Source organism: Naegleria gruberi (genome assembly GCF_000004985.1).
Source record: "Naegleria gruberi genomic scaffold NAEGRscaffold_16, whole genome shotgun sequence".
NCBI classification, from domain to species: Eukaryota; Heterolobosea; class Eutetramitea; order Acrasida; family Naegleriidae; genus Naegleria; species Naegleria gruberi.
In genome coordinates, this window is record NW_003163311.1 from 3383 (window position 1) to 28280 (window position 24898).

Below are 24898 nucleotides of genomic sequence, written 5' to 3' on the forward strand. Positions count from 1 at the left end.
ATTGTTGAATGTATTCATATTCATCTTGAATTCTTGTTTATCTTTGAAAGATAATCAGGTACTTTACCAAACTCTGCTTTTTGAGTCCACAAAGGCTCTGGTTGTTTAACTTTCTTAGGTGCACTAAGAATATTGTCAACTGCATTACTGACAACAAAATTCTTCTTGCTTATTAATCCCATAATTGGTTTTTCTTCTTTCTTAGGAACAGCTGGACGTTTTGATAAAGTATCAGGCATTGTTCGTTCAAACTTTTTAGATTTTTGTGATTCCATTGTTCTTAGTGTATCCGTGTAAATACCTTGCTTCTTCTTTGTAAAGGAATCACTTCTTACATCATGTTTTACAGTCTTTCCCATTGTAGCAGAGGATTTTTTTAATTTATGATGACCTCCACTGTGATCCAAATCATAGTAGCTTCCTCCAGCATTGGCTATTCCGGGTTTTGTTGTGTTATTAAGACCGAAAGTTGAATAAGAAGGTGGTGTTGTACCTGGATAAGCCGATCTATACATTTCCTTCTTTTCTACAACCTCCACAGGTTTTTCTATAAGATTATAAACAGACTCTTCCTCTTCAGTGTCTAGTCTTTGATGGTAGTAGTTTGACATTTTTTTTCTATACTATTATTTACTGATTTTTAATTTGGCGGGAAAATGATCAACTAATTAACTTGCTCAACAGAATGTAACGTACAATATTTTGATGAGAAAAGATGGTAAAATCGTATTACTTGAACACACTTTAGAATAACAACTACTACCACTACTACTAATTATAATGATGATCATTGGATTAGAGGATTAGAGGAAATAAAGAGCAGACTTGATATAATTTACACTCGCAAACTTTAATCATAAAATTCATCAGCAGTAGTTGTAACTGGAATACAAGTTGTGGTGGTAGTGGCAGTGATGGTGGTAGAAGTGAGAGGTGGAATTTCAACAACTTTATCAATACTTGTATCAGATTCATTGACCATAATAATAGATTCATTATCAACAATATTAAATGATTCTGTTGATTCTAAAGTGGAATGATCTTCATCAATTGCACATTCACTTGTTGTTTCACTACTATTATCATTAACATCTAAAAGTGTATCAAGATCTGATTGAATTTTAGAATCTCCTGATTCAACATCTTCTTTTGTAACAATTGATTGTTCTCCAAATTCTGGTAAATATTTCTTAGGTGGTTTAATTGTTTGATGGAATTCACTGAATGAAAATTTAGTTTTTGTTGAATCACTTTCTCTACAATAGAATGAAAGTGATAATTGATTTTCCTTACTAAATTGTAATTCACCAATTACTTTAGTACCAAATGAAGGTGACATTGGTTCAATATCATTGTTCTTATCATTCTTATCTTCTGGTAATTCATTAATACTTGATTGATTAGTTTGATTATTATTACTATTCTTTTTAAAGAATAAATGTTTTAATGAAAATCCATTATTACCACCACCACTATTATTATTATTCTTACTAGTATTATTATTACTACCACCACCAGTATTATTAGATTGATTATTTTTCAAAGATTGAGTGGTAGTAGAATTATTACCTGTACTATTAGTATTATTTAATGATTGATTTGTTGTAATTGTACCATTAGTAGTAGTAGTATTGGTATTATTGGTATTATTATTGGTATTACTATTATTATTGAATGATGAATTATTACTTGTTAGAGAAACATTTGTTGAAGCATTTGTAAAAATTCTTGGATTAATTTTGAAACATTCTTGTTCAAATCTTCCGAATTGAATTTTTTGAATTTGAAAAGTTTGATAATCGTTAACAAGTTTTGTTCTTTCATCAATGAAAATCTTGTACAGATGAGTACATGAAAAAGCCTTATAAAAATCATTTGATTCAATTGAATGATGTTCATCAGTTATAAACCTAGAATGATCAAATTCAAATAAATTTGAATGTAATTTAAAGTGATGTCTATAATTACCGAACCAAGATGCCATACATTTAACAAAAAAGTCCATAATTCTAATATTAGTATCATATTTAGAAATGTTATTTTTAAGCATTGTTAAAACTCTATTTTCTTTTGGAAGTGAAATTAATTTAAATTCTTTTAAATTATTTAAAATTTTAGAAGAATCAAAATCAAATATAATAACATTTGTAGAATTTAAATATTTTTCAAATGAATAATCTTTTTGTAAAAAACCAATCACTGAACTTGTATGACGATTATTAATTAAATGTTCAAAAACTTTAATTTCATCACAAAATGGTAAAATATCACCACAATATTTAAATGGATAAATTAAACTTGTAATTGAATAAATAAAATTCATAACTTCTAATATATTACTACTTTCTCTTGTTGTTATAATAATTTTAATTGGATTTACTTGATTAGCTGCATTTGTTGTTGTTGTCATGTTATTATTATTATTATTAATTGTAGTATTATTATTATCTATACTATTATTATTTAAATAAATAAATTTATCTAATAATATATATTTAAATAAAATGATAAAATCATTTAAAATTAATTGTGATTTAATTTTTAATAAATTAATTTCACCACAAGCAATAAATTCATCAATTGAAGGTCTTCTTAAATAATGTGAAGAATCTAATATTGAATTTTTAGTATCATATCTAATTAAAAACTTTTCACCAAATTTTGGATAAGGTTGATAATAATATAAATATTCTAAAAAAGGTTGAAGTTGATCAATTACAAAATTATCATTACTTGATAAAAGTATTCTAGAATATAAAATTAATATTAATTGATTAAATAAAGAATAATATGGTTGATTTTTAGCTAAAAAACCAATTATACCAACTCTAGGTATATATTTACAATATATATTAATATTATTACATCTATATAGTATCACATTACTATATGTATTTAATAATGATAATTTTGATATATATTGTTGTATATTAAATCTATAAAAATAGCCTTTAGGATAATCAAATTCTAATTCCACATTAATATTATCTTGTTTATATCTTAAAAAGAATGCACATTCATATAATCGACTAATAAATGTAACTGTAGCTCCTCCTCCAGTTGTTGTTGTTGTTGTTGTTGTACTTTTAGTTAAATTACCTGAAATATTATGATGATTATTTAATGAAGGCATACTATTAGATGGTGAATTATTATGATCAAATGATGATGATGATGATGAATTATTTTGAAATGATGATGGCATCACTGCTACACTTCTAGATCGACTCATGATGATCAAGTATTAAAAGATGAATTCTAACGTTATATTCCAATTTTTGAATTTCTTTTTTTCCGCACTATTAGTGAAAAAAGCCTTTATGAATGAAAATAAATTATAAATTGATGATGATGTTCCTTGTTGTTCCTTTCTGTTATTAAAATTTTTGAATATGATAAAATTTGTTATTATTCAACAAGAACAAATAGCAAACATATAAAACAAGTATATATGACTACTACTATATAGTGAGTGAAAGAGAGAGAAATGTAGCGTGGTGGTGGGTGTGGTAATAGAAGAGTCTGCAGAATAAAGCAAAGATTTAAAAAAAAAACTGCCCAAGAATAACAAGTTTTTTTTGTGACGAGAGAAATTTTGTGTCTTTTCAATAAAGTGATCTGATGAAAAGCGACGGATACTTTCTCAAGGTAAAAAGTCATAGGAAATTCAACATGTGATCTTCCACTTCATCATCATCAGCATGAACAAAGTCATGAAATGAAAGAAATGTGATGAACGAATCATTGCAGTTGGTTTTTCACAAGATCAATGAAAAGTAGTGAAAATTCTTGAAATTTTGCAAGATTTTTAGAAGGTTGCATTCATTAATATTGTACATTTGAGTTCAGGTGTGTACTTGAAAGCTCTTTATTTAACAGTTTGTGTTTTAACATTAAGGTCGATTTCCTTAACATTGTGAGTTTTTCAAAATTTGAAATAATTATTCACAAGATTAGTAAATTGAGTTTTTATTTACAACATTATTTACAAAATTAACATGTTTTGAATTATATTTGTTGATGTTGATGTTGTCTGGAATTCTTCTTAATTGTAACAATAACAGCAACAATTGAAAATACCATAAATAATGGTCCAGCAATTGCAAAGATGATATAGACTGGGAAACCATTTCCATAACCAGTAGCAGCACTAGTAATGGAAGGATAAAATTCAATACTAGTTTCTGATAAGTACGGTTCAACAGTTACATAAATAGTTTTAGTATAACTATTATAATTAGTATAGGAGAGTGATGAAAATTGACTTGATGAATAGACATAAACCTTCTCACTTGTATAAGAAGTACTCTCTGAATTGATTGTAACATAACCACTTCCATCACTTGATGATTTCAATGAAATACTTTTCAATTTCAAAGTATTATAAGATGGAACATTAATTTTGTAATAATATTTCTTTGTAATTACACCTGTATAGACATAAACACCTTGATACATTTGAATGGCAGTGGATGTTGATGGATTTGGACTACTTTCACTTGGAATAGTTTTAGCAATAATTGAAATATATTGACATGCTGAATTAATATAATTACATGTCAATGATGTTGATGTATAGCTTGAAGAAACACTTAATGAAGTATATCCATCTGTTGAACATATGCATGAAAGTGAACTCTTTTGAATGATAATTGAATTTCCATTCATATCTTTGAAATTATTTCCATATTGGAAATTATATTGTAAATTAGCTCCATAACCATTTGGATTGGATACTTTTGTAATTTTGTAAGAATATAATGTTGTATAATCATTTGATTGATAGGAAAGTTGAGTATTAGAAAGTGCAAATGCATATGAATCAAAAGTTGGAAGAACATTTGGTAATTGATAGTTCAATGTTTCAGTAACTTGTCCATAATTATTAGTTGCAATATTATATTTAAATTGATAAGGTCCATAAAAATAATTGTAATATCCAATATTTGCACTTCCACTATCAACAACTGCTAAAAATCCAATTGTTGAACCAGCTGATTTTGCTGAGAGTTTAACAGAATAACTAATAGTTGTTGGACTTATTGGACTAGCTCCAGTATCTAAAAAGTAATTAACAGGTGCCAATGTGAAAATTCCCATATTTTGAGGCTTGACATTTAAAATACCATTTGAACATGTGAAATAATAAGTCAATTGTGTGTCGTTAGTATTCATACCATAATCATTAACAGATATACCATAAACACCTAATAAAGTATGTGCATTATCAGGTACACGATTAGTATAACCAGATACAGGATATTTAGAAAGTGTAAAAGATAATGATTGTGTTGAATTTCTATCAATGGTTAAGGTTAATGAACATGAAGAAGTTGCTCCAGAAAAGGAATAACTTGATGATTTGGATGTAGTTGTGTAGAGTGTACCAAAATTAGATGCATTGACTTTTAATACCACCAATACTTGGAGGAGAAACAATACAAGCAGTATTGTTCTGGTTCTTGTGTGTATGAGATTGGACATTTTTTTTTGTTGTTGTGTGAGAATGGTGGATCTGTTTGAATTGCACAAATTTAAGCATTTCCGTAACTCCATAAAATAGAAACAATTTTGAAGGTAAATTGTTTAAAATCAAAATGGAAGATAAAGAGAAATTATTTGGATTTAATAGACTGTGTTTGTAACAACATATATTAGAAGTAATTTTATATAATAATAATTACAATAATTACAATTCTTGAAATGCAACATTGAGTTGATCGTGTTTCTTCTTCTTCTTCTTCTTTTTCTTCTTCTTTTCTGATTTATAATTGTGAGAGGATGGATTTGTTTCATTCAATGTTGTTGTTGTTGTTTGTGAAGGTGGTGAATAACTTTCTGTTTTAATTGATGATTTTTTATCTGTCTTTTCATTTTCCATTTCAATTGTATTATTGATGGAGGTTTCTTGTTCAATAATTGGTCTTTTAATTCTTAATAATTTGAATATTCTCTTTTTAATATTAATAAAATCTCTTTCAAATATTCTAATTATATAATTAAAAATATTAAAATATTAAAAATAATATAAAAAAATAATAAATTAATAAAAAAAGTAAAAAAAACAAACCTCTTTAAACCCTTTCTAAAATTAACAGTACAAATAATAGCAAAAATAATAACTAAAATTCTAACAATAACAGCAAAAGTAGTAATAATAGTCATAATGACCATAATATCTAATTTTTCCAAAACACTATCTTCATTAATAATTTCATCCTTTTTAATCCAAGCTTCAATTAATTTATAAATTAAATAAATTGGTAAAACCAAATCAAATAAAATTACAAATATTTGTACAATGTACCATTCCTTTTTTAAACCCAAATAAATTGAAATTGGAATTAATAAAATGGAAAATACGTAACCAAATGATAAACCCAAATGTGACCAAGGAATCCAATCAAATTTTAACCAAAATAAAGCCATTATATATAAAGCAGTTAAACACATGATATCTACTTGAATCATTGATTTATAAATACAATAGAATCTATAATATCTCACTAATTCAGGTGAAGATCCAACACGTCTATAAATTTTCCATCCAAATGATCTATAAACAGGTATTAAAATGATTGTAAATAAAATTAAACCAACAAAATATAGACCTGTTGGTACAATAATTAAAAATATAACAATCCACATAAAAGTTCTAATTAATGCATCATGTTCCTCTTGTTTACCATCATTGGCATCAATTAATAATGTAACTGATTGATATATCATAAATGCTGCTTGTGTTGCTCCCCAAAATGATTTAATTAAAAAAGCAAATAACAAGTATTCATTCTCTGTCATGATTGCAAATATGGCAAAATAAATCAATGTCATTCCACTTAATAAATATAAAGAAGCAAGAAAATAAACTGCATAAGATTGTCTAATAACTGCATTAAATACTATAGCTGTTATACCTGCCACAAATATACTCAATACAAGTATAATTACTAAAACTACTAGAATTTTAGACCATATCGATAATTGTTTAATGTGTCTCTTGATAATTTCAAATTTGGATTTGTATGGTGAGGTTGATTTACTTTCATTCATTGCTTGTTCTGTATTTTTAATTACATCATTAATATCGTAATAGAATGTTTCTTCTTTTTCTCCTAATTCTTCTACTTCTACTTCTTGGTTTACTCCATGTATTGTTCCAACTGTTATTTGATGATTATTATTGTGATCATATTGATCATTGTTATCATAATGATGATGATGATTGGGAGTGTAGGAATTATTGTGCCGATTGTCTGCAATGTAATGGTTGGCAGACAACATTTTTTTAATTTTGCTTGGAAAATTAGTGACTGTGTTGCATGATGGAAGATTCGGATAAAAAGCAGACAGAGGTTGATGACAATTATTGATCTCTGTGTGTGTTATGGAAATTGTTACTGTGTTCACACACATTATCATTTATTCCACATCATGTTGATTGTTGTTCTATATTTGAGTTGGTTGAGAATCATGTAGATTGCACGGATCTTCAAGAAAAAATTATCTAACACTCTTTCTAATATTCACCTGAGCTAGATACTCTTTGAAACCAACATTTGAGGTTCCACCTCCTGTTCTAGTATTAATAAATAAGTTTCTTAAAGTTTCGAATAAATATTTTGGAAGAATATAATTGAATAATTACCTTAGTTTTACACTTTTCAAAGATTCTCCAAATCTATTGTGCAATAGTAAAATGCATTGACTTGCACTTATATAACCTGTTAAGTTTTTATCCTTACTCACAAAATCCATTATATTTACAAGACGATCTGGAGCAATTGAATGTGCCTTCTTTTCTTCACTCATCACTCGAAACACTATTTCTTCCAAATCCGATACTAAAAGATAATTGTGTACATTGTTATCACAAACTTCCCATAATATTGTTTCAACTATTGAATTTCCATATTGAAATCAATGCAATGAAACCTACCATCATCGATATATTCTTTTGGAGCCTTAATTTTCTTCAATACTTTTAATAAATCACAAGCATCCAATTTCTTATCCTTATTCCAATCAAGAGCTGCAAATGTTTCCCGAATCCTTAAAATCCTAGCTTCCTTATTTTCAACTGGTACTTGACCATCAAGTGTTTCCGAATTGGCACCAATAACTTGTTCATCCTCATCATCATTTGCCAGTGATCCTCTCTCAATGGCATCAAAATTTAATCTGGGTTGATAAGCATTCCTCATCATTTTTTTTTTAATTCTTGAATTGTCTTATCTCTCTTAACATCAAAACTACAGTAAATAGATGAATCTTATTGGATAAGACCATCACCAATTGTAAATTCCTAACATTGTATTTTCAACAGTTTTCAATTAAAAAATAAATTATTAATTTATTAATTAATTTTGGGAGGAGAAATATTCCTTTGATTCCTTTGGATTTGGCTTGATGGTAGCCTTACCCTTTTGCCATCCGGCTGGGCAAACTTCACCGTGCTTTTCAACGAATTGGAAAGCTTCAACCAATCTCAAAGCTTCATCAACATTTCTACCAACTGGCAAATCGTTGACAGTAATTTGTCTCAAGTTTTGGTTACCATCAATGATGAACAAACCTCTGAGAGAAACACCACCTTCCAAAAGGACACCATAATCTCTAGCCAAAGACTTGTCAAGATCGGCAATAAGTGGAATATCAACCTTACCCAAACCACCTTCCTTTCTTGGAGTTTGAGTCCAAGCCAAGTGAGTGAATTCAGAGTCAACAGAAGCACCAATGACTTCAGCTCCAATTTCTCTGAAAGCAGCAGCCTTTTCAGAGAAGGCAATGATTTCAGTTGGACAGACGAAAGTAAAGTCCAATGGGTAGAAGAACAAGACAACATATTTACCCTTGTAGTCAGACAAGCTGATTTGCTTGAATGAACCATCTTGCATCAAAGCAGTCTTGGTGAATTGTGGAGCAGGCTTTTGGATTTGTGGGGCCATTTGTATTGTTGGTATTTTTTTGATTTTAAAAAAATAAAATTTTATTCGCTTAAATAGATCGCGTCATGTTATTGTACGGACACCAAGGACTTTACTCTTGTAAGCTTGAGTGCTTTCAGAAGAAGCTTCTTCGTTGATCAAGAAAAACTTCCGGTCGGAAATTCTGTAGTGTTGTAATTGACTGATTCACCAAGGATACACCTTGAGGAAGGATTAATGGATACTTTGTGCTCACAATTAAGATTTTCCCAAAGTCCATTGAACCAAACCTCCACCTTCAATTAAAAAACAGCATATCAAAAAAAAGAACTAATTCTCTTTCAAATGAAAATACTCATACAGAATTGACCTAAGCCTTTAATATTAAATATGGCATTGTTCTGAAAAAAGGCAAGATTAATATATAATACAATTACAGAATTGGGATTATTCTTCATCAAAAATTGGATTGAATTTGAAATTTACCACAAAGATCAGTAAATATTAGAATACAGTATAATGTCCAAATCTGAAACTTGAAATTATTGAAAAACAATTACAAATTGAATGTAAATTTCGAGATTGTAAAAAAATACAATATCGAAATGACGATCATCCCTCCATTTCAAATTTTGGATTGATGTTTGTAAGCTGGTTACCTATTGTATTAACGTTGCTGTGCCATGACCCGAATTCGGCACAAATTCAAGTTATTTTTATTATTGCTTGGCTTTAAAAATAAAATTTTATTGCATTATTTTTTGAAGAATTAAAAAAATGGTTAAGAAAGACAACAAGAAAAAGCTCTCTGACGATGATTACATGTCAATGCTCGCCGAAGAACCTTCTGGTGAAGTAATTGCTGAAGAACCAGTTACTGAAACCAAACAACCAGAAACAAAGAAGGACAATAAGAAGGATAATAAAAAGGATAAAAAGAAAAAGGGTGGTAATGATGATTATGAATCTATGATTGCTGGTTCAATCGAAGAAGACAATAATACAGCCGAAGAAGCTCCTTCAGAACCTCAACCAAAGAAAGGAGGTAAAAAAGAAGAACCAAAGAAAGACAATAAGAAGGATAAAAAGAAGAAGGGTGGCAATGATGACTATTTGTCCATGATTGCTGAAACTGGTGATGAAAACGAACAACAAGAAGAAACACCAGCAGCCGAAGAAAAGCCAGAAAAGAAGGGCAATAAGAAGGATGAAAAGAAAACCGAAAAGAAGGACGATAAGAAAAAGGATGATAAAAAGAAGGACGATAAAAAGGAAAAGCCTTCAGCGGCCAAACCTGGTTCTGCTGCAGCTAAATCCAAGGCACCTTCAAAGGCTGTTGCTGCATTGAAGGAAAAGCTTCAAAAACAAAAGGAAGAAGAAGAAAGAATTAAGAGAGAAGAAGAAGAAAGAATCAAGAATGAACAAATGCTTCAAAAGTTAGCAGAACAAGAAGAAAGAAGAAAGGAACAAGAAAAAGTTGCTGAAAAACAAAAGAAGAAGCAAGAAATTGAAGAATTGAAGAAGAAGGGTTTGTACAAGACAAAGAAACAAATTGAAGAAGAAAAGAGAGGTGAACAAATGAGAGCATTGATGCTTCAAATGGGTCACGTTGCTGCTTTTGCTGATAAGAAAAAATCTGATAAGAAGGATGACAAACAAAAAGATCAACCAAAGAGTGACAATAAGGAAGATAAAAAGAAGGACGAAAAGAAGAAAAATGAAAAGAAACAAGAACAAAAGAAGGAAGTTGCTATTTCAGATGACAGCTGGGAAGATTTCGATATTGATGGAGATGGATCAGCTGCCACTACTGAAAAAGTTGAAACTGTCAAACAACCAGTTAAGGAAGAAGAAGTTCAAGTCGATGATGAAGAAGAAGAAGAAGAAGAAAAGGAAGAAGTTGAACTAGATGATGAAAATACTATCGGAAATGCTGCTGAACAATCTAATGAAGATTCTCAAACCGAAGTAGAATCTCAAGAAGATAGGGAAGATAAGAAGAATTCAGGTGCAGATCTTCGTTCACCAATTTGTTGTGTTTTGGGACACGTCGACGTTGGTAAAACTAAGATTTTGGATAAGATCAGAAGTACAAACGTTCAAAGTGGTGAAGCTGGTGGTATTACCCAACAAATCGGTGCTACTTATGTTCCTATTGATGCTATTAAGAAGCAAACCTTCAAGCTCAATGAAAGTGTTAAGAAGCAATTGCAATACAATTTGCCAGGTTTGTTGATTATTGATACACCAGGTCACGAATCTTTCAACAACTTGAGATCTAGAGGTTCATCTTTGTGTGACATTGCCATCTTGGTTATTGATATCAAGCACGGTTTGGAAAGACAAACAATTGAATCTTTACAATTGATTAAGAATAGAAAGACTCCATTCATTGTTGCTCTTAACAAGGTTGATGCTTTGTATGAATGGAAAGCAACTCCAAATGCTCCAATTAGAGAATCTTTGAAGAATCAAAAGAAGAACGTTATTCAACAATTCGAACAAAAGGTTAAGGATGTTCAACTCCAACTCATGGAACACGGTCTCAATTCTGAACTTTACTATAAGAATAAGGACTTTAAGTCTTGTTTATCTTTGGTTCCAACATCAGCTCACACTGGTGAAGGTATTCCTGATTTGTTGGCTCTTATGTGTCAATTGACTCAAAAGCACATGGTCAAGAAGTTGACTTACAAGTCAGCTATTGAATGTACAATTTTGGAAGTTAAGGTTGTAGAAGGTCACGGTACTACTGTAGACGTTATTCTTTCAAACGGTATTCTTAGAGAAGGTGACACCATTGTTGTCTGTGGTTTTAACGGGCCGATTGTCACACAAATTCGTGCTCTTTTGACACCGAAACCTTTAAGAGAAATTAGAGTTAAGGGTGAATATATCCATTGTAAGGAAGTTAAGGCTTCTTTGGGTATTAAGTTATCTGCTCAAGATCTTGATGGTGCTGTTCCTGGTTCCCAACTTTTGGTATACAAGAATGGAGATGATTTGGATGCTATGAAGGAAGAAGTTATGGCTGATTTGAAGGAAGTTTTGAACAGAATTTCCACAACTGGTAAGGGTGTCTTTGTTCAAGCCAGTACATTGGGTTCTCTTGAAGCTTTGTTGGAATTCTTAAAGTCAGAACATATTCCAGTTTCTGGTATTAACATTGGTCCAGTTCACAAGAAGGATATCATCAGAACTTCAGTTATGTTAGAAAATGCTCCTGAATATGCTGTATTGCTTGCTTTCGATGTTAAGATTACTGCTGATGCTAAGGAAGAAGCTGACAAATTGGGTATTACCATTTTCTCTGCTGACATTATTTATCACTTGTTTGATAGATTCAAAGAACACAAGGCCAAGAAACTTGAAGAAAAGAAGAAGGCTGCCGAAAATGACGTTGTTTGGCCATGTATCTTTAAGATTCTTCCAGATTGTATTTTCCACAAGAGAGATCCAATCACTGTTGGTGTTGAAATTGTTGAAGGTGTTTTGAAGCTCAATACTCCAATTGTTCTCCCAACCAAGGAAATGCTCGTTGTTGGTAAAGTTGTAAGTATTGAACACAACAAGCAACCTGTCAAGGAAGCTGATAAGGGCAAGCAAGTTGCTATCTCGATAGAATCCAAGAAGGAATATGGTAAGCACTTTGATCACACCGATATTTGTTACTCCAAGATTTCAAGAAGATCAATTGATATTCTCAAGGATTTATATCCAGAAATTAAGGAAAGAAAAGATTTACTTCTCTTGATCCACAAGCTCAAGCAAGTCCTCAACATTCCATAAACTTTTTAGCTAAAAACTTATTTATTTACAATTTAAATATTCATGTTCTGAATTCTTTTTTCTAATTCCTGCACAGCAAGTTCTCGTCTCTTTGATCTATCAGTAGTTTGTGATCCAATTGGTTGCTGTTCTGAAGCAACAACTTCAATATGTTTTTCGAGTAAGGCAGAGGCTGTTGATGATGAAGCGTGTTGGCTTGGTTTTGCAGGAGAATCCATGAAAATACTATCAAAATTAGAGCTAAGAGATACAGTCTTGTTTGAGGATTGATTATTTGATTGGATAGTCCTTAATTCTGAAACAATCTTTAAAGATCTAGCCAAATTATATGTGTAATTAGAAACTGGAAGAATGAAAGGTTGTAGCGAGGAAGGGAATAATGTATGGAAAGCAAATGAATCAGAATGATCACCCTTATATGGTGCTTCTACAATTCCATCATAGGTAGTTTGATAGAATCTCAAATAAATCCAAGAAATATAAAATCCAAAGATGATAAATGGTAAATCAGTAACTTGATTGGCAACGAATGAAATTACAATACTAATACATAAAGCAACAAAAGGAACATCTTTTCCTCTTAATGGAATAAAATTAATTGGATATTCTTCTGGAATTTGTTGTTTCATAATCATTGTAAATCCTAGAATAGATCCATGAAAACCATGATATTTAACAAATAGAGGAGCTGTAATTGTAAATAAATACAAAATAAACGTCATTAATAATGTAAAAATTCCACACAAGCAAGAAACAATAAATAAAAACCATAAATACATGCTAGTTGTCCAAATATTTGCAATTGTTGGAATTATTTGTTGTTGAGCAAGTAAAACATTCTTATTAATAATCCATTTACTTGTGACAATCACACTCAATACTGTAAATATAAAACTAATAATTTCTGTTTCAATTAAAGATGATGTAAATATATTCCAAATGAATAGTTTACTAATTGTGTGATTCGGAATTAAACAAAAATACTCCTCAGTATCACTAAATACTTTAGACAAGACAAAAAGTAATGTTTGTACAAATATTATAATTTTAGCTACATTCGGAACGTTACTAAAGAATGGTACAATATATGTTTGTAGTATTCCCCCTCCGGATGATGATGATGATGATGATACTGAAGAGGAATTCATCATGATGAAAATCTAAATCCTAAAATTTTTAATATATCAAATGAATAATCAATCCGTGTGTGGTGTGGTGTGGTTTGTGTCAATGATCACTGGTTAATATGGTGATGATGGAATAAAGGCTTGATGAATTTTTTTTAAATTTAAATAAAAACAAGAAATCCAATTCCTCAAAGCACGTCATTCATTTTGCAAACATACAATGTTCTAATCGTCATCATCATCATATTAATAACATGATCAAAGATGATGATCATGATAATGACTCTAATAAAACACAATAAGAATAATTAAGAATATGAGATGATCATTATCATACAATAATAGAGAGAAGATTTGATTTATTTTGTAATGATAACTTGAATATAGAAAGGAAAGATGAATTGTTGTTGAGTTTTCTTATTATAAATACAAAGTAAATCCATGTGATGTAAACCTTGTTGAACACCAATGTAGTGCAAAACAACTTTGGTTGATTGAGATGGTTTTACAATACCAACATCAATTTGAGCATCTTGACAAATTATTGAAGATTCTGCTGTTGGTTGTGATGAGAGAATTAAATCACATTCACTATCACTAAAATTAGATAAAAATATTGAAATTGTAAAAGGTGCCATTAATGCAACTGATTGCTTATCACATTTGATTGATGCAAATAATCCACGTTTTAAAATAGCAACCCATGGTACTTCCATAAAACTCTTAAATGTTGATGTTTTTCCTTCATCTTCTTGATTTTTAATTGTATAAGTAATATCAACTTTAGATTTATATTGAGCTAAACTATCATCCCATACAATTGAATTATTAGATGATTGATTTTCTAATGTACCATTACTATTAAAAGGTATACTTGCTGTTACACTCGAATTATTCATAAATAAATTAACTATGGATTTCTTATTTTGGAGTTTGTCAATTATTTCATCCATATTTCTATAAATTGGTGTTATTAATAAATTAAGTGTATATTGTTCAAAAGGTTTTAATTCTATTGGGAATTGTGATTTTTCTATAAAACAGTCAAATAAATCATAAATAGTAGAAGGAGGTGGTGATAATAAATAATTTGTTGTAGTTGTTTCATCAGAATCATTTGGCACTTTTTCCTCTCTTTCATTTACTATCATTAACTTTTGAGCTTCTCCAGGAGGTAAATAATTAAAGAATCTAGCATTTGTAAGGTTGAGTTCAACCTTTTCAATTTTAAGAGATTGATTTTCGCAAGTATTTTCTAGAACTAGTTGAATATAATTTTTCATATTTAGCAATTTTGTTTTTGATTGTAATTTGATTGATTTTCTCAATACTATAGGTTTACATAATGCACATAAAAATATTCTTGAAGGAATATATTGTAAACTTGTTTCATAAGAAACAAGGAAATCCAAATCGAAATTATTAACTTTGAAAGATGGTGATTTAGCATCAGCCAATGATCTAACCATACTATCAGTGAATTGATCAGAAGGAATGAAAATTTCTGAAATTACAAAGTATGGATTTCTATTAGAGTCATTTAGTGGAACATCAATACTAAATGGAAATGTAACTCTAAAATCAGTACTATCTTGATCCAATAGTTCAATCTCATTACATGTTAATTCCATAAATACACTTTGAGTATTCACAGCTTGCTTGGCAACAAAATTACTTTTAAATAAATAAAAATCAATAAATTCCTTGCTATTATCAAAATAATTAATCTCTATAGATGTTGCACTAGAACTAGATCCACCTGGTGTTGATGGAGTAGATGAACGAACACTTTCAGGAAATCTAGAAGAGATGTAAGTCTTGATATGTAATTTAGAAAATAATTCTCTCCAAACTTTCTTAGATTTAAATAATAATGATTCTCTTTGTTTTTCATCAAGTAAAATTAAATTATTTGATGGTAAATACATATCATCTGCTTGTGCATCTTGACTTTTATCAGGTTTAATATCAAAAATGTTTGCAAATGTTGTAAATAAATAACCATAAAGTAATTGATCAGCAATAGGGATAGTATTATTGGTACTTCCGAAGGCTGAATTTGAATTATTACTATTTGATGAAATATTACTTGATGCGAATGGTGCTGATAAAGGTGATGATAAATCCCTATCAATGATCAAGTTCGGATTTTGTTGTACTTGTTGTTGATATTTCAAAGCGAATGATGTATCAAATACATTACTAGATGGTTTTAAAATTATATTTCCTACTAATTTTCCACCTTCAAATACAACAGATCTATGAATATCATTATGAATAGCTGATGTAAATTCAATAGAATAATCCACAATCATTGGGAGTAACTTTTCAGCTCTAAGCTCATTTTCTGAAAATTTTCCTGCGAATGATGCCTGATTCACAGATGACTGAGGTGAAGAAGGTGGATGTGCTCCTTTCATTTTAATTTTTTTTAAAAATATTTTTAAAATAATAGCTATTATTTTAATAAACATTTTTAATTTTTTAAAATTTAATACAAATTTTCACCTATTTAATCAGACTTGGTTGTTGAATCATTAGAAACTCTTCTATTCTTCCTCTTCATTGGGTGCAAAACGTGAGCTTGAGCCAATTGTTGAGTCTTGGAAAGTTCCTTAATCAACTTAGCCTTCTGCACTTCATCCTTAAGAATTGGTTGAATGTGTTCAACAGATGCCATGAGACCATCATTGTGTTTATCCATGATAGCTCTATCAATAGCATATTCAACATCACCAGCTTCAGCGGCATTCATCAACTTTTGATCCATTTCCTTTTCAACTTCATCACTTTCTTCTTCTTCTTCACGTTCATTTTGTTCATCTTCAACCTCAGTTCTATCCAAATCCTTGAACCAAGAAACTTCTTCATTGCCCATGTTATCCAAGTCACTGGCTGGAAGATCTTCAATTGAGCTCAATTCAAGAATCAATTTATCAGCAGCGGTAGTATCAAATCCTTCCTTAAGATTAGCAGAAGCAGATTCGAACAACTTTTCAATATTTTCAATATTAGTCAATGGACGGAATGAAAGATCTTCCTTATCATCAACATTAATATCTTCCAATTCCAAGCTAGCCATATCAATAGCTTCAAATTCATCTTCTTCACCAGTAGAAGAGAATGATTCTTCAATACCTTGTTGTTCCTTTTCGGCATTCATCTTGAGCAAACCTTCTGGTTCATTGATATATTCATAAGAGTCGAACAATTGTCCTGATTGTGTACCAACTCTTACATTCAAGTAGGCCATATGGTCAGCATATACCTTGCTATTTGGATAGAGTGGATCTTCACCAACGCTTTCCTTTCTTAAAATCATTCTATCCTTTGTATTCTTCAAATGTTCGAGAGCAACTTCATCGTTAATACCATACTTTCCACTTCCAAATACTGTTGGAACAACGACACGAGCTGGGTTCAATTGGTTTTCAATATGTCTATCAATATTTTCAGGAGAGATGAAGTATTCAGCCTCAGAAGCTAATCTCCTCAAACTATCTCTTCTTTTACTTTGTTGAATAGATTCCCAGTTGATGGCTCTTTGTGCTCTTTCTTTTCTTTCTCGGTCGTGTTCTTCCTTTTCAATTTGCATCATTCTTTCGTGCATTTGCATATTTTGTATAGCGTTAGCTCTTTTATGTTTACGATAAATCAAAACTCTCTCTCTGTGAGAAGCGAATTCCTTTCTCGATTTTTCATCTTGTTGTTCCTTTGATGTTGTGTAAAATTGTTTATATTGCTTTCTAACATCGGTCATTTGTTCTTTGTGTTTTCTTTCACCGGCCTTAGCGTAACAAGCCTTTTGCAGCGTTACGTAAGGAATACATGTCTTGTTGGTGTGGTGTTGGACCAAAGATGAAGAGGAAATTCGTTTGATGGTTTTCAACATTTTTTTAAAAAAATTTCAAACAATTACAAAATAATAATGCACAATTTTAATTTTTATTAATTTTCAGTCACTTGCATATCGTTGATAAATCATCAATGATGTGAATAGATTTGCCACCGTTTTACTGTTGTTAATGCTAATTACTTTTCTCTCATGATGTAAATCGTAGTTTTGTGAAGAGGAACAAGGTAATTATCTACCGCTGCTGAAAGCCGAAGACTTCCAAAAAATGGCGCCCAAACTTTACAAGAATGTTTTATTAGACGTTAAAAATTTAATATTCCCTCTTTTTAAAAGCTAACACCCTTAAAAACAACACAAATACATCAAAAAAATACCAATACAACAAAATGAATCAAAATCAACAAGACTCACTCTACTGCGGAGAAGGAAATCAGTTGAGAAATAGGTATGTATTATTATCTAAATAAATTTTAATTAGATCAAAATTATCTAGACCAAGCATTAAGGTGAGGCAAGTACCTGGAGGTGGTTCTTCATACAATTTCATCACTGGTGTTGATGCTAACGACAGACAAAACTTATCTTCATCCCATTCTTCATCTTCCCAAATGTCTTCTTCTCCTCCTCAATCCAGCAATAGACCAGGTAAAAAGAGTCAAGAAGTAACTGGTAAAATCGGTGGTGCCACAACTCAAAATCAACAACCACAATACAGCTATAATCCTCAACAACCTCACGTCTCTAGGCAATCAAATCAAGAATCAGCTGCTTTATATTGCACAGAAGGTAATCAAGTCAGAACAAGACCATCTGTTAGAGTTGCTCAACAAAAGAAGGATCAAATTACTTTCTAAACCCCTGTACAGTATATTTATTCCCACAACACAAATAATGTATTATTAAGACCAATACAATTATTCCTTTTTATTCTCAAAAAATGGTTTGTAATTGTGTGACAGTTTTATATTTTTCTTTTTCATTAGTTCTTGTATCTTTCTATCGTTCTCTTCTTCTAGTTGTTTGTTTATAGTTTCTTCTTCTTGATGATCAATACTTTCTTCGGAGGGTTTGATATCCAAGTAGGTTTCGAAGTCAATCATTTCACCCTGATGATAATTAGTTATTGAAGGTTCAGTGGAACTCTTCGTGCTAGTACTTGATTGTTTTGTTATTGTATTGGTTGTTGGAATTGAGTTTATCAAGGCTTCATCATTTATTGTTCCATCTTCATTAATAATGATTAAATCACTGCTCCCTTTGAAAATCTTCTTCCTTGTTGACATGGTCAATTTAATTTATTTTCTAATTTAAAAAATGCTAAATCATTCTCCAAACAATGGAGGATCAAACAATTCCGAACTAACCTCATCATCTAAACAAAAACCAGAACCTATTAATATTAATTATTTGGAGTTATTCAAAAATGTAAAGAATTTTCTATACAATGAAGACATTTTTAAAGATTCCGATGAAAATATTATTAAACAAGGATGTGCTCAACATTATATTAAATTGGAAAGGAAGGGTTTTTCTCATTTCCCTGATTTTATATTATACAGTAAATCTTTAAAAACAGAATTGGATGTTTTGATTTTATCTCATAATGAAATTAGAGCAATTCCTCCTGATATTATTCAATTAGAGGCTTTGAAAATTCTCGATTTGAGTCATAATCATCATATTAAAAACTTTACCTACGAATTAATGAATTTGAAAAATTTAATTGGATTAGATTTGAGTTATAATATTATTGAGAGAATTCCTGATGCCTTTTTTGAAAAGATGAAGACTAAAATTATGGTATTAAATCTTGCTAATAATAATATTCATTCAATTAGTAACGGAAATTGGGCTGATTTTGCTAAAAAACTAATAGATCTCAATTTATCAGATAACAAAATTGTACATATACCAGATTCATTGTGTGAATGTTATAATTTGACATCGTTGAATTTAAGTGCAAATTTCATTCATCATTTACCATATGATTTTTACAAGCTGAGGAAATTAAAATATCTACATTTAAACAGAAATAGATTATCTGATTTACCAATGATTGAATATGAAAATGGCGATTTTAGTATATTTTATGATATGGAACTATTGGAAAATTTAGATATTTCACATAATTCATTGAGTGAAGAATACCTAAATGGTTTGGGAACACTTCCTAATTTGAAAAAGTATTCCTTTTCACATAATAATATTGTAACATTAACTCAAAGTTTTGGGATTTCCCACTCATGTAAATATTTACAAACTGTACATTTGTCAAGTAATTTGTTGGATGAACTGCCAACTATTTTGGCTGATAATTTAGGGAATACCTTGAAAGAATTGGACATTTGTAATAATAACATCTCAAATCTAGGAGATAATTTCCACAAATTTGTTGTATTGGAAAGACTTTTGATGAATAGAAACTTTCTGACAGAATTACCAGAATCTATTGGATCTCTGGTTAATTTAGTCGAGTTAAAAGCAAGTAAGAATGAAATTGAAAAAGTTTCTCATCTATGCTTCAATGAAAATATGAAAAAATTGAAGGAGGTAGATTTGGACTGCAATTTCATTAAAGAGTTACCTTCTTCAATATTTTTATTACCAGAATTGATTACCTTACGTATAGAAAAGAATCAATTACAATCTATACCAGATACAATTGTAAATAGTCCTAATTTGTATGGTATTTATGCTGCCTACAATGAATTGAAAGAGCTGCCAGAAAATATTGGGCTTTGTAAATGTTTGAGAAAAATACATGTTGGTAAGTACTCATCATTTTACTACAAATACTCACTCCTGAAAAGAGTATAACTTTTTAAAGAAGCTCCCTCAATCCTTAAAATTCCTTAAAACTCTCATGATTATTAATTTTGATAATAATTGTAAGGAGATTGTTGAATTTATGAAAAATCAAATTGAGCTAGACAATGCAGAACGGGAAAATATTCTGAAAGAATATACTACCCTCTATGAAAAGTTTCAACAACAAAGGCAACATGCAAATAAGAGCTTTTTTGGTTCAAGAAAAAAGAAGGAAGATTCTGATTGTTTCAAACATGAACTAAATAGTTCTGGATTACTCATTTCTTCTCCTCCTTTAGGAACAAGCAGTAACATTGAAGACGAAAAAAAGCAAGGTAAAACAAAGGAAGATGACGAAATGAAAACACCGTTAGAATTCATGGCTGAACAGTGTTTCCTTTCTGATATTCTGAAAAATACTAAGCAGAAAGAGAATTTGCAATGTAGGAGTCAGTAAATATTATTCAATCCTTTATTTCTTTTTCTTTCTCTTTGGATTTTCACCAATAGCATTAGCTAATTCTTCCAAAGTTGGTTCAAAATCTTTCTTACTGTGGAATGACCACTTTCTTTCCAAATCGACAGCTTTTCTTCCTTCTGGTGAAAACACTTGCACAATAATGTTACCAGCATCAACAACCATCCAATTTGTATCAGTTTCACCTTCAATAGTTGGTTTCAATTTAAATAATTTTCTTGCTGTAAGTTCCTTAATAACACTCTTTGCAAGAGTTTTCATATGACGATGACTACTTCCTGTTACAAAAACTAAATATTCAGCAAATGAACATTTCTCTGTTAAATCCATAACAACCAAATCAAGACCAAAATTTTTATCCAACAAGTCACAAACTTCCTCAATGGTTAACAATCGTTTAACTTCTTCTTCAGTTAACAATTTAAAAGAATCTTCAGGATATCTTTCAGAGAAATCTTCATTCAGTTCAACTGTTGGTATTTCAGCTGGTTCGACCAAATATGATTCTGATACATTTTCCAAGTTTGAAATATTTAATTCTGAAACACTTTCAATTTCTGCCTCCTCAACTCCATCATTTAAAATTATTGATGTATTTGGTGATTTTTTACTTGTTGTTGATTTCTTCTTTCTTGGCTTCTTTTCCACTTCAACTTCATATTGTTTTGCTCTTTGTTCATATTCTTCTAAAAGTGATTCAATTGATGATGACATTGTACCTTCCGATGCTGTTGTTGTTTTTCTTGTTACTTTCTTGGCATAGCTTCTTTTCAAATCCGCACAAGTAGAAGAATTTATCAAATATAATCCACTGCATTGACTATTTGCCAATCGGAATGTTTTTTGTGCTTGGAGAGTGCGAGAAGAAATTCGTGAAAGCATTTTTTTAAATTATTATTATCAATCAATTTATTCATCTTGCATTTCTTCTTCATTGAATTCTTCTTCTTCTTCCTCTTCTTCTTCTCCACCACCTTCTTCAGCTTCATCCATCAAATTGGAAATTTTGGAGGCTGTAAATTTCTTATTGGTTTGAACTAGGGAACCTAAGAGAACAGAAATAATATCACTCCTCTTTGATTTGTTAATTACTTTCACTTGAGAACCAAATATTGAGTAATTGGTTGGTTCATTGTAAGTTCTACAGGCAAATTCAAAAGCTCTGTTGAATGTTCTGATTTTTTGAGGGTTTTGATTGAGTCCACAAATATAAACCTTACTTTCTTGTTGTTTAATTAAGATAACATGAACTCTTCCAAAGAATTTGTTATACTGTTGAAATAATTTTAAATATGAATATTAGAATTGAAAATATTGAAGTACTAACCTTGACAAGTTTCATAAAATGTTGGGTTAATTGATAGAATGCTACAGGTGAAATAGGACTAGAATCAGTTAATTCTGTTTGATTGGCTAATAAATTTGATTGGTCAACTTGTGAAGAGAAGGCAAAATTGAAATGTTCAAGACTGATATTAGTTAAATCAATAGCAACAAATTCACGAGTGTGAGTATAGGATTTGTTTTCCATAACACTCTTGAAAATATCATTCATTGATTGCCTCATTTGTTTTGCTTTTGTAATACCTTGTTCAATCAAGAGTTTGTTTTGCTTTGCATTGATAATACTGTTTGAAATTGTTGTAAGTAATTTTTGTTGTGGAACTATTTGCATCATTCCAAGTAATGCAAATACGTGGTCACTTGCTGTCAATGAAAAGGATTGTTCATAAACTCTTTCAAATGAATTGAATACTATTGATGATAAGTTATATTGATTCTTCTTCTCTTTCACAGATTTTAAGAATGTTTCTCTTGTTTGAACAGGTAATGAAAGCCAATTTGATGTAACATCCTGCAGTGTGAGACCTAAATCAGAAATGAATAGTTTCATTGCTTCAATTCCAGTATTTTGCCATGTGTTAAAAGCTCTTGAAACTAGTGTTGAATTTAAACAGGCATCAAAAATACTCCAATGTCTCATCAATTCAATATTCAAATCAAAATAATTATTCTTAATATAATCAGCATCGAGTGGAATTGAAATACCATCAAATGATTTTTCATTTGATTTGTAAGTGTTATCTGAAGATAATTTAAAGTAATAATCTGGATATTCATTATCTGTAAATCTATCAAATAAATAATGATAGGTCAGTGATAAAATAGCAGCCCATCTCATTGAAATTGAAACAGTTTGTTGATCCAAGAATGTGTACAATAAGAAAGCAGAAGGCTTATTAAAACCATCACTATTGTTATATAGAATAACTCTTTCTTCACTTGTACTTGCAAAGTAATTATCATCCAAATCAGACAATACAGAGTCATTATCACTAGCCATTCTATCATCATCATCATCACCTTCCTCATCATCACTTCCAATATTACTTCCAACTTCATTCTCATCTTCATCATGTACAATGAAATCTTGCATTTCCTTATCATTGCGAAGATCATCGTCATCATCTTCAAAGTAATCTTCATTCAATGCTTCATCGGGATTATTTGTTATCTTTTCAACGACTAGTCTTGCTTGTTCATCAAATGTACTACTCGAAGAAAAGCCTCCATCATTTGCTTTAATAATTTCATCAACAAAACTCTTCTTTACAAAATGATATCTACTTTGTTTATCCTCATCCTTGTCAACTAGTAAATGTACATTCTTAACTTGTTGAAGTGTTGTAAATACATTGCATAAATAAAAAGGCCTATACGAATCCAAAACAAAAAAGTGTTTGTCTTGAAATTTATGGAAATCCCTATATTGACCACCACAATTTAACAAGAAGAATATTGTCTTGTCACTATTACTTTCAATATTTTGTGTAATTTCATCATGGTTGTTGACTAACACTGCTGCATAATTACCAAAGAAACGATCCGATTGATAAATACATGATAATATATGAAATGATGCAAGTGCATCAACATCAAGACTTGCTACTAGAAAAATAGTGTCTCGGACTGGTATTTCACTTATTACATCTCTAATCCCTTGGAAGGTTGAAATAAACGAGGAAAATTGTTGTGAATTTTCATCAGAGAAGAGATTTGACATTTTTTTTAAAAATTTGAATTTGCAAAAAAACGGTAATTGGCGGGAAAGCTTTTACTTCCGAATCCAAGAGTGATCCAACACAATTTATAACTTAGTCCCATAATTCAGATCAATTCCAAAATCCACCTAACCAAGATGGCACGATTAGAAGTGCAGTGCTGAGGAATGTAGCTCAGAAGGGAGAGCGGGCAATATGCAGCATCTACTTCCATGGAGCAACATGCTGCTTTGGAGCATTTGAAAAGATGTGATATTGTAGTATGCCTCCGCCATGTGGTGAAAATCACATGCGTATGAATAGGGCCAGGTCGATTGATCGAAGCAATCCATTCCTCAACATACCACTTTTTAAACTTTTTATTTAAGAAAATGGTCAAATATTGGTTGGGAATGAAAGCAACAACTTTAGCAATTAAATTGTATCAAGTATTAAGGTGTGTTAAGATCATTCTCTCTGGGTTGATTTTCTACACTAGTCACATTATCTACACTTCTATCAGAGGACTATTGTTAAGTGTTATTTGTAAATGATTAGTTTTTTTGTATCTCTCTCACAAACGAACATTTCACCATTCTGTTCATTAATTACAATCCCATAAAGACCAGTTACTTTGATTTCCTTCACAAGATTGAGTTCTCTATCCAATATGAACATTTGGCCATCATTATCTGTCAAATAAATTAGTTTCGTCTTTCTTTCATACCAAACTCCAAAACATGTATTAATCGTCACTGGTCCATTATCATTCGAATAACTTTTAATCTTTTCCCAAGAAGAAGAATTTAAATTAAATTTGAGAATGTGCAACTGATTACTTCCACAAACAATCATTTCCTCTTCTGGTGTGA

At 30.3% G+C, this 24898-nt stretch overlaps 14 protein-coding genes across 14 annotated transcripts; 3 read left to right on the top strand and 11 right to left on the bottom strand.

The window, feature by feature from the left end:
- Positions 1-20: 20 nt before the first annotated feature.
- On the bottom strand, positions 21-611 carry NAEGRDRAFT_65851 (uncharacterized protein; the record flags this gene model as incomplete). The annotated part of the gene is made up of 1 exon (XM_002678764.1): positions 21-611. The coding sequence occupies one exon, from the start codon at positions 609-611 to the stop codon at positions 21-23; it is 591 nt and encodes a 196-aa protein (XP_002678810.1).
- A 239-nt stretch (positions 612-850) lies between these two features.
- Positions 851-2410, bottom strand: NAEGRDRAFT_65852 (uncharacterized protein; the record flags this gene model as incomplete). The annotated part of the gene is made up of 1 exon (XM_002678765.1): positions 851-2410. One exon carries the CDS (start codon positions 2408-2410, stop codon positions 851-853), a length of 1560 nt encoding a protein of 519 aa, XP_002678811.1.
- Positions 2411-4008: 1598 nt separating this feature from the next.
- Positions 4009-5484, bottom strand: NAEGRDRAFT_65853 (uncharacterized protein; the record flags this gene model as incomplete). The annotated part of the gene is made up of 1 exon (XM_002678766.1): positions 4009-5484. One exon carries the CDS (start codon positions 5482-5484, stop codon positions 4009-4011), a length of 1476 nt encoding a protein of 491 aa, XP_002678812.1.
- Positions 5485-5689: 205 nt separating this feature from the next.
- On the bottom strand, positions 5690-8207 carry NAEGRDRAFT_65854 (uncharacterized protein; the record flags this gene model as incomplete). Its single annotated transcript, XM_002678767.1, has 4 exons — positions 5690-5987; positions 6071-7163; positions 7662-7898; positions 7940-8207. The coding sequence occupies 4 exons, from the start codon at positions 8205-8207 to the stop codon at positions 5690-5692; spliced, it is 1896 nt and encodes a 631-aa protein (XP_002678813.1).
- A 126-nt stretch (positions 8208-8333) lies between these two features.
- On the bottom strand, positions 8334-8959 carry NAEGRDRAFT_38656 (uncharacterized protein). The gene has a single exon (XM_002678768.1). The coding sequence runs from the start codon at positions 8946-8948 to the stop codon at positions 8361-8363; it is 588 nt and encodes a 195-aa protein (XP_002678814.1). The 5' UTR covers positions 8949-8959; the 3' UTR covers positions 8334-8360.
- Positions 8960-10526: 1567 nt separating this feature from the next.
- NAEGRDRAFT_36164 (uncharacterized protein) lies at positions 10527-12747 on the top strand (the record flags this gene model as incomplete). The annotated part of the gene is made up of 1 exon (XM_002678654.1): positions 10527-12747. The coding sequence occupies one exon, from the start codon at positions 10527-10529 to the stop codon at positions 12714-12716; it is 2190 nt and encodes a 729-aa protein (XP_002678700.1). The 3' UTR covers positions 12717-12747.
- Position 12748: 1 nt separating this feature from the next.
- On the bottom strand, positions 12749-13351 carry NAEGRDRAFT_65857 (uncharacterized protein; the record flags this gene model as incomplete). The annotated part of the gene is made up of 1 exon (XM_002678769.1): positions 12749-13351. The coding sequence occupies one exon, from the start codon at positions 13349-13351 to the stop codon at positions 12749-12751; it is 603 nt and encodes a 200-aa protein (XP_002678815.1).
- An 851-nt stretch (positions 13352-14202) lies between these two features.
- On the bottom strand, positions 14203-16263 carry NAEGRDRAFT_65858 (uncharacterized protein; the record flags this gene model as incomplete). The annotated part of the gene is made up of 1 exon (XM_002678770.1): positions 14203-16263. One exon carries the CDS (start codon positions 16261-16263, stop codon positions 14203-14205), a length of 2061 nt encoding a protein of 686 aa, XP_002678816.1.
- A 73-nt stretch (positions 16264-16336) lies between these two features.
- NAEGRDRAFT_79215 (uncharacterized protein) lies at positions 16337-17735 on the bottom strand (the record flags this gene model as incomplete). Its single annotated transcript, XM_002678771.1, has 1 exon — positions 16337-17735. The coding sequence occupies one exon, from the start codon at positions 17733-17735 to the stop codon at positions 16356-16358; it is 1380 nt and encodes a 459-aa protein (XP_002678817.1). The 3' UTR covers positions 16337-16355.
- Positions 17736-18079: 344 nt separating this feature from the next.
- NAEGRDRAFT_79216 (uncharacterized protein) lies at positions 18080-18631 on the top strand. Its single transcript, XM_002678655.1, has 2 exons — positions 18080-18144; positions 18193-18631. The coding sequence occupies exons 1-2, from the start codon at positions 18086-18088 to the stop codon at positions 18551-18553; spliced, it is 420 nt and encodes a 139-aa protein (XP_002678701.1). The 5' UTR covers positions 18080-18085; the 3' UTR covers positions 18554-18631.
- On the bottom strand, positions 18614-18982 carry NAEGRDRAFT_47965 (uncharacterized protein; the record flags this gene model as incomplete). The annotated part of the gene is made up of 1 exon (XM_002678772.1): positions 18614-18982. The coding sequence occupies one exon, from the start codon at positions 18980-18982 to the stop codon at positions 18614-18616; it is 369 nt and encodes a 122-aa protein (XP_002678818.1).
- Positions 18983-19013: 31 nt separating this feature from the next.
- On the top strand, positions 19014-20516 carry NAEGRDRAFT_65861 (uncharacterized protein; the record flags this gene model as incomplete). The annotated part of the gene is made up of 1 exon (XM_002678656.1): positions 19014-20516. One exon carries the CDS (start codon positions 19014-19016, stop codon positions 20514-20516), a length of 1503 nt encoding a protein of 500 aa, XP_002678702.1.
- A 463-nt stretch (positions 20517-20979) lies between these two features.
- On the bottom strand, positions 20980-21699 carry NAEGRDRAFT_65862 (uncharacterized protein; the record flags this gene model as incomplete). The annotated part of the gene is made up of 1 exon (XM_002678773.1): positions 20980-21699. The coding sequence occupies one exon, from the start codon at positions 21697-21699 to the stop codon at positions 20980-20982; it is 720 nt and encodes a 239-aa protein (XP_002678819.1).
- A 195-nt stretch (positions 21700-21894) lies between these two features.
- On the bottom strand, positions 21895-24049 carry NAEGRDRAFT_47967 (uncharacterized protein; the record flags this gene model as incomplete). Its single annotated transcript, XM_002678774.1, has 2 exons — positions 21895-22257; positions 22313-24049. 2 exons carry the CDS (start codon positions 24047-24049, stop codon positions 21895-21897), a joined length of 2100 nt encoding a protein of 699 aa, XP_002678820.1.
- Between the last annotated feature and the right edge of the window lie 849 nt (positions 24050-24898).

Bases quoted from the DNA above. Each gene is read 5' to 3' on its own strand.
- NAEGRDRAFT_79216 (XM_002678655.1), top strand. From the start codon at position 18,086: ATGAATCAAAATCAACAAGACTCACTCTACTGCGGAGAAGGAAATCAG. The intron at 18,145-18,192 runs GTATGTATTATT...AAAATTATCTAG, and splicing joins GGAAATCAGTTGAGAAATAG to ACCAAGCATTAAGGTGAGGC.
- NAEGRDRAFT_38656 (XM_002678768.1), bottom strand. From the start codon at position 8,948: ATGGCCCCACAAATCCAAAAGCCTGCTCCACAATTCACCAAGACTGCT.